At 32.2% G+C, this 9,191-nt stretch overlaps 2 protein-coding genes across 3 annotated transcripts in view; both read right to left on the bottom strand.

The window, feature by feature from the left end:
- LOC119669188 (rho GTPase-activating protein 21-A) overlaps positions 1 to 9,191 on the bottom strand; it is a 186,605-nt gene that overhangs the window by 62,717 nt on the left and 114,697 nt on the right. The window lies entirely within an intron of this gene.
- Positions 7,620 to 8,152, bottom strand: LOC119669189 (the record flags this gene model as incomplete). Its single annotated transcript, XM_038078999.1, is given in 1 exon segment — positions 7,620 to 8,152. A coding segment is annotated over 1 exon segment (488 nt), but the record flags the coding sequence as incomplete, so codon positions are not given.

Here is a 9,191-nt window from a genome sequence, read left to right as displayed (position 1 = left end):
ACAGTTTTGATTTGTACTTTAAATTTTAAAAAATAAATTCGAAAAAATGATTTTTCTTTGATTTGATTTGTTAATAAAAACCACTATTTTTGGCAAATTTGGAAAAAGGCGAATAACTTCTGAAATTTTTATTCGATTTTTATGTTAAGCCACTATTTACTATTTATACAGCCTTTAACATCAATCAACAAAAGATTTTTTAAATATTTTTGTGGGAGCCCCATCATATTGAAAATGAAAAAAGTTGAAAAAAGCTTAAAAAAACATTTTTCATCTGTACATTTTCATCTATAGCAGTGAAACTAAATAAGGTAACTACTGAGGTAACTTTAGATATAATGTTACGGGGCCATATGCAGGGTGATGTTTTGAGAAAAGTCAAAATAACGGTTTTTTGCAAATAACTCGAAAACGGTACACAGGAAAAAAAATCGTTGGAAAATTTCCCTGTAGGAAATATACAAATTATTTAAACTGTTTGTTTTTGTTTAGTATTTTTATAAAATATTTATTATTATATTATTAAATATGTTACATTACAACGTTAATTTTAATTTTATTAATTTGTATTGTGTTTTATTAATTTATTATTCCGAACAAGACCTTCTTAATTCAACGTTAATTCAACGTTAATTCAACGGTAATTTAAATGGGTTTTCATTTATTTTTTTAAAATATATTTATTTTTATTTAATACTAGATAACCCGGCAAACGTTGTTTTGCCTTATAAATTATTTCTAGTTTCTAGATAAATTCTAGTGTAGACCAAAAGTAACTTACTTATTATACATAAGTGTGTAAGTATGTGGTATATGCGTGAAATAGGCATGGAGCGCTATGAACGATAGGGAATATAAAAATAACAAACGCCAAACAATATTATTTTTAAGTTATTATAGTTTATTTCTTAAAATTACATATCACATATTAATTACGACAGTAACACTAACAAACAACATCGAACTTTTAATGATATAGCGTGAACAATATTTTTTGTTAGCCCATCTTTAGCGAGCACAAACAAACTGGATGATTTACCCACTCGAGAGCATGCTACGTACAATTGCCCGTGTGAAAAACATGGTGTACTCAAATCTAAGCCACAAATAGACATCGTTTGGCCTTGGATTTGTTGATTGTCATTGCAAATGCCAATCTAATCGGAAACTGAATTCGTTTGAATTGAATTGGCACATCTGTAGGTATGATAGGAATCCGTGGTGTTAATATATTTTCACCTCTGAACTTGCCATTTAAAATGCTGGCTTCGATAACGTTAACGTCATCAATTTTCGAATGACTAATCGCGTGCCGTTGCACAGCCGTGGCGGGTTTAAATTACGAAGCAAGATAATTGGAGATCCAATCTTCAATTGTAAATTATGCCTGGCAAATCCAGTGAGTTCAAAAATTCTGTGGAAAAATTGACAGCTTTGCTGGCATCGCGCAAACTGTATCAATAGATTTGTATGATACCATGTTCCCTGGCAACAACTATTGTATCTTCAAATTTAAATTTTCAACGTCTGCATTTTTTGCTGCTAAAATAGCTCTTTCTGCAAGCCACTCATGATTTATGTACTGTGTGCGTACATCGGGAAATATTTGTTTAATGAGAGTATCTTGCGAATCAGCGATTGTGCAGAAATCGGTCGGTAATTTTACGTATCCAGTTTCATCTGTAGCAACTTTTCCATCACCGATATCTAAGAGTTGTTTTGAGAATGTTTCAGCGGATGGATCTTGAAGCATTTGAACGCGCATATTTACTTTCAGCTGTACTTTTTTAACATTACGCCACCATGGAGATGATTTTAAGCAAGCGTTGATCTCATCAGCTTATGTTGAACGTGGAATGACGGGAAGTGTTTGTCTGAAATCACCTGAAAGCACCAAGAGAGTGCCGCCAAATAGTTTGTTGTTGTTTTTAATATCTTTCAATGTTTAACGCCTCAATTGAATGTTTGGCTCAGCTCGTGTATCTTCTGATTGTTCCTGACGCAATTGCTCCATGCTCACACGTGCATCAACATTTTGTTGGTGGATTTGTTCTTCGGTTCTTTGGGATCTTTTATCTCTCAAACTTCTGGACCTGCTTGTATTACGGCTCAAATCAGCCCCTTTGCGTTTTCTTGGCATTGCTCACTGTATAAAACACATATAAATAGAATTAATGAAATTACTTAATGATGGAAAACGTTATAGTTATAATTGCAGCCGGGATTATAGCGAAAATATTAGTTTTATGAAAAAATTTCATGAAAAAAAATTTGAAACAAAAGTTGTAAAAAATTGAATTTTACTAAAAAATTACTTTGTCATAATTATATCAAATAATTATATAAAAAAAGTATACTTACAACACAAAAGCCGTTGTTGGTTGGAGCTCGTGACACGTGTTGAGTACTTTTAAGGTTATGTAAATCACTTGTTTAACTAAAACTTGATTAACTGAACTAATCGTGCCAAATACACTTAAAATTAATAATTTTATTATTATGAATAAAATAGTAATAATTAATAGGTAATATGAGAGTTACATCATAAAAAAAATTTTACATTTGCCATAAGCTAAGGGAAATTTTAATCGAAGTACAGTTAAAAACACTTAATTGATCAGTTATCGAGTGGGATGATAATGATTAAATTACTAAAATGGCTATAAAAAAATAGAGGTTGGTGATAAAAAAGTAAAAATTTAGGGTTGTATGTATTTTTTAATGCCACATTATAAAAAATAAAAAGAAGAAATTTCGTCCAAAAATTAAAAAAAAATGTAAAGGGTGAACAACCCCTACCACTTTAGCGGTATGAAAAATAGATAGTAGCTGATTCTCAGACCTACTAAATACGCATATAAAATTTGGTAAAAATCGGTAAAGCCGTTTCGGAGGAGTGCGGTAACTAACATTGTGACATTGGAAATTTTATATATTAGATAATATTTTGTTAATGATATATTTAGGGTAGTTATTATTGTTTAGTATTTTTTTAATTTGTTTAATATTATCTTCCATAAATATTTCATCAGTCAAAGCTTTGACTCTGCTTATAAAGTTTCTAACAGTGTTGATTTTTTGGTGTATTGGATGATTAGATAAAAAATTCAGTAATCTACCTGAAGATGTCGGTTTTTTATACCAGTTGTTGATAATCTTATTATCATTTCTCATTACCATTATATCTAAGAAAGGAATTTTTCTATCATTTTCAATTTCATATGTGAATTGAATGTGCGGATTCACATTGCTGAAAGCTGTAACCATATTTTTAACTTCGTCTTTGGAAATTGCAAATAACGTGTCTTTAACATAATACATGGTTAATGTTACTTCAAATGGTAATTTATTTAAAACAGTTGATATTATAATCTTCATAATGAACTTAGCTAGTGATGGTGATGCTGGATTTTCCATTGATGTACCGTCCAATTGATGTATAATTTTTTTTATTAAATTTAAAAAAACTATTGTTAAAAATAAATAAAATAATTTCTATGAATTTGTCTTTTGGAATTGTCGTAAAACAACTTATAAAACACCAGTATTTTTTGATCATTTCTATCACCAAAATTTTGGAAATACTAGGAAATAGCAAAAATAAATAAATAGCAAAAGACAAAAGTTGTATTCGTTTGTTCATTCTTGAGATAACGGGATAGAAGTGTCCCTGCATGTAAATAAAGGGCCCATAAAGTCTGCGTACAATTATAAAAAATCTGATAAAATCGGTTGAAATATTAAAAATAAGGCTAAATTGAATACTTTGTTGAATATCCACGCTGTTTTAGAACTTCACGCAGACTTTATTGGCTATGTGTATATTTTTGTAACATTTTGAAACTGTGCAATCCAAATGCTAACTGCTGTTGTGCCGTTATATGTTGGCAACATGTCTTGGAAAATGTTTAGAGTCATACTGTAAAGAGTGTTCTGGAACATTGTTTGCTGACCCACGTAGGGTCACCCATGACATCTCGCTCTTCAGTAACTCATTTTCGCGTTTTAACAACTTCAAGTGTTCGACTTTGTTTACATTTTCTCTTAGTTTGGTTACACTCAATTTGTCTACTTTCGTTTTTATTATACTCGTTTTCAATACCTTCAGTTTAGTAACACTCAATTTGTTTGTTTTCACCTTTCTTGCAATCATTTTGACTTCGATCAGTTTGTATTTGCTGCGTTGCTGTAGCTGTCAAACTTTTGAAGTCACCTTTCTCAATATCGCTGTTGATCGCCTCGCCGTCTCCTGATGTTTTTGTTTCATTTTCATCACCGCACGCACTTTTTGGTGGATTACCACGTAATTCGTGTGGTACTTCACACAAACGCACCGCCAATGCTGCTTTCGTTCCATTTGTTGGCAAGCCTAATTGATCAAGCCATTCCTTCAATTGGATTGCTTTTAATTTAAATATTTCTTGCGATGTCTCCATTATAATTGTTTTTTTAATTAATTATTTTTTTTAAGTGAATCGAGATCCCGAATTTTCGTCCAAACTAAAATTTGCTACGGAACTCGATTACTGGAAAATAACTTTTTCCGAAAACCCACTTCTGATAAATTGTAGTCAAGCGGCTACAGTTGCCGCTTGACAGAAAGAGTTGCCTCTTTCTGTGGACTGTATCATAAATTCCTTCCTTACGGCTCGTGGGAAGAGAATTCAATCAGTGGTTATGAGTTTTTGTTCAATACCACCTTTATTTCAATCTCTTTATTTTCTGTTACAATAATGAACTTTTTTTAACTACTATACGGTGTAAAACACATAAGGTGTACTAGAAAAAATATTATGATAAAATTAATTTTGCGTGTTATTTTTGGGAATAGTTTGTTTCCACATAAGACGATAAAATATAAACAATATGTTGATTCACTATCCCTTTGGCTGTCAGCAACATACTGGCTCATTTTTTTTTTTCATGATACACAAGTTAAACTTTGATGCACATAAGTTAAACAAACTAGAGTTGCCAAGTTACATTTTCTTATATGTAATATTATAATGATAAAGTAATTATAGAAATACTTATAGACTAAATACTTATACTAGTAATTATCCTTACTAATCCTTACTAATACTGTAAGGATGGAAATTTTGTAATAATGTTTATGTTTACAATAAAAAGATATATATACGTTAAATAAGAAATCTAGAAGTGTATGCACTACATTATATATTTAAGGTATATTAGTTAGGGGTAAGACTATGTCACTTTGATGTGAATATATTATATTAAAAATATATAAATGTAGCTTTGAACGAAAGCTCAAGACTTTGATTCATTTGATATTTTAATTCTTCACCTTTTCTTTCGTCCTTCTTTATAACTTTTGTTCAATAACTCGTTTGTTTGTAATGAACCTTTCTTGTGGTTCGTATAAAGCTGGGGTTGAACTCAGCCGTCTCACAAGACGGCTGAGAAATTTATTTGGTGAGACCCTGTCACTTCTGATTTCTACGTTGACGATGAACAGAACCGCAAACAACCTGGCTGAAACTAAATTAAATCGATGATGAACTGAGTTGGAGATACATGGTGTTGCAAATACTAACACGGCAGACAGCCGACACGATATAACACAGACACACGTGACTGTTAAAGCTACGTGTGTTGTGTTATAGGTCGCAGATAACACGCCCTTCCCTGTTCACTGTTAAAGCGTCCAGGGACCGGAGACGTTAGGTTACTGTTAAAGCTACCTTTCGCTTCCGACACTATGGTATAGACACACGTGACTGTTAAAGCTACGTGTGTTATACCCCGTGCAACCTAGATTCAGATACTGTTGAAGCCCTGAATCTTGCTTACCTATGTCTACCAAACGTGCTGTTGTATATCTATATTTGGCTCACCCTTCTAGTTCTTCACCACTCGGAGGAAATTGATAAAGATTATAGTTTAACAATTAAGTAGTTTTCTTAGCGAACTCCAGTTTTCATATTGTTGTATCTGTTTTATTACTCAATTAAATACTAACTCTAGCATAAAATATTTACACAAAATGACAGTATTCTACTTATAAATCAACAAAATCAATTCTTTGCATATGTCTCTTTAGTTTAAAATAAAATTTAAATTTTCACAGATTAGAAGAAAGTTACTAGAATTTATATCTTAACACAATTCTTTAATTTCATGTACAGAATCCAGTCTTTGTATATATTTATTTTGTTTAAATTTCAATTTTAATTTCCATATGTTACAAGAAAATATTAAAATATCTTAGCAAATGTATAATTTCACTTATATATTACCACAATAGTCTCAGCTGACGAATCCAGAACCACAATTTTTGCCTCGTACCTTTAGTTGTTGAAGAAATCAAAAAAGAAGAAAGCTTCTTCCTGGTGCACGCACTTTTATACCGTCCACGATCAACGGTGCCAGCTGTAATTACGTTAAAGTTCAATGACCGTTGATCGAAGCTCGTTAACTGATCCCTCTGCAACGCACCAGTGAAAGTACAGCTTTAGGGCGAATTCCATTTCTTACTCTTGTGGAAGCTGGAACTTTTTCTTTTTTCTTTAAGGTTTGGCCCAGTTCCACAACTTTGCATAAAAGCTTTCTTAGTTTGACAGTTCTTTTGTTTTGATTCCATAATTTTACAATGTGCTGTGCCGGTCGAAGTGTTTTTTTAAAACATTGTTTTTTTTTTTAAAAAAAGGATAAATTATAATCAAATATTTATAATTATAATTAATAAAACAATTAATAATTAAAGCTATTAATTAAAGCTATTTATAATATTTATTAAAACTACTTAAAAGCTATCTTACGACTAATTAAAGCTATTTATAATATTTATTAAAACTACTTAAAGGCTATCTTATAACTAATAGGGCCCTTACTCAGAATTGGACGATTGTATTTCAGTTTGTAGGGTAGCCGAAATATATTGCGTAATGGTCCGTGCTGCCTTCCTTATCGCCTTGTCCGTCTTTATTGCGGAGGTTATAAAATTTCGCATCGTTGGCCCCCTGCTGGATGAAGGCGAATTTCGGTGGGATGAAGAAGACTGTGTGTGAAGTAGTGCATGATGATGTATGCTGCGATGAAGCCAAAGGTGATGCGGATTCAGTTTCAATCGCTGGACTCCCTTCACTGTTAATTACAACAGTAATAAAGTTTTTTCATGCATAGAACATAAACCATTAAATCATCTAAAAGATGACTAATAATCCATGCTCCACACGTACGGTATCGTACGTGTCAAAAAACGAGGTATTATGGTATATGATTGTGAAGAATTCCACTCCACTCCCATAGACTTATAAATCTGTTGATATAGATATAATTGTTCATACAATCGCATATTTGAGTTGATGGGAAGGTCTACATAACGTGTTAATCCCTGATGCTGATAATTCAGCATATGCATATGTATTGGAGAATTGACATCATGCTGTATATCTTCCACAATCTCGGATGAAATTCCTTTTCCTGTACAGAAAAAACCCATTCCGCAAACCTGGCAACTAACCATCAATATATGATGCCTGATGGATAAAGTACAAGAAGATGTTATGTTACGCAAAGACATATTTAAGGATGTATATAATGTATCGGAATGTGAAAAAGGTTGAATGTCTGTTTGAAACATGTTTGTAGTTTGCGTGAGTACTTGGGAAATTTCATTACAGCTGATTACTATGCTCCTCCGATAACGGCGAGGTCGTGGATGAACGTCATGTAAACCTGGATACGATGAAGGTTGAATATATTTCTTCAAAATCATTAGACGTGCGGTTGTAGGCATTTGAATATATGTTGATTTTTGATGCATATAAGTTAATGTAATATGTTGAATTACATTTTGAACCATGGTGAATGGATACTCATTGATTAATATCATTGAAATACAATCAACTAAATCTTTTTCTAAATATTCCAGACTGGTTCTATATATCACGCGGCGTAAATAATACAATAAAGTTGTTCTCTTCACTTGATTGGTTATGTGAGAAGTATAATGCAGCATTCGTAACGACTGTTGCTCCTTTTGATAAAGCGATATCTGGTATGAACTAGGCGTATGTATTATGTTGTAATCCAGATATGCTAAACAAGGATAATTATTGTATAAAATATTCTCTGCCTCCATTACGTAAGTTACCTCATATCCTATGAGTTCTTGGAAGTTTTCAATGAAGGAAGGAATATCATGACGTGGTATGTAAATTAGGACATCGTCCACATATTTCCACTAAGCATGGACCTTATGCCGGTGGAATAATGCCCGATTATGAATCTCTAGTTTGGAATCTAAGTAAACAGTCGCCAATAGCCCGGAGGCTGCGCCACCTTGGGGCAATCCTTCTACTTGTTCATAGCATTTGCTTTTAAATGTGAAATAGTTCCCTTCTATTAAGATATATTCCAAAGATTGAGATAAAATTGATATTGGAATTGGACAACTATTTTTAAACCATGTTAAATTCATTATATTTTTCAAAGTGCGCATAAGTGATGTCACGCTGGTACTTGGATACATATCACGGATATCCAAACTAATAAAAACATAACCGGGAATGGGTGTTAGTTCCAATATATGTTTGGTAAGATGGCCCATATTAAGAAGATTATGAGATGATAAACGTGTGGATAATGCTGTTTTTAGCACATATTGTACTAATTGATGTAGAGGATGAATATACCAGTTTAGTGGACTACATATCGGACGCAATGGCTGATTGGATTTGTGTAATTAGATAGTTCCATATAAATATGGTAGCGTAAGTGTTGAATTTTGTAATATTTTCTGTAGTTTCTTATAAATGGTTAGTGAAAAGGAATTTGAATTTTTTTGGTACCAAATGCACAATGGTCGCACCTGTTTACGATATATAGCTGTGAGGCGCTTTATCAAGATATTTTGATTCCCTGTATACAATACATAGGAACCCATCTCTATATTTTTATCTATCCACTCATTCATTTTCGTAATATAATCACCACGCTTTACTAAACATGTCGTCTTACCTTTATCGGCTTGTATTATCAATAAGTCCTTTTGTTTTTTAATATATTCTGAGGTATAAATGTATAACTGTGATAATACTTGTTTCCATAAAATGATGGTAATGAAGCTGCATTTTATAGGGGCTATAGCGATTCAAATCAATACATTGGTCATGGAATATTTCATTATAATTTTCTAACGCTACGTAGTAATCTGTAATGTTTGG

The sequence above is a fragment of the Teleopsis dalmanni genome, chromosome 1 (assembly GCF_002237135.1).
Source record: "Teleopsis dalmanni isolate 2A chromosome 1, ASM223713v2, whole genome shotgun sequence".
NCBI lineage: Eukaryota > Metazoa > Arthropoda > Insecta > Diptera > Diopsidae > Teleopsis > Teleopsis dalmanni.
Note: the sequence above shows the minus strand (reverse complement) of the source record. Positions and strands in the feature narration are given on the sequence as shown.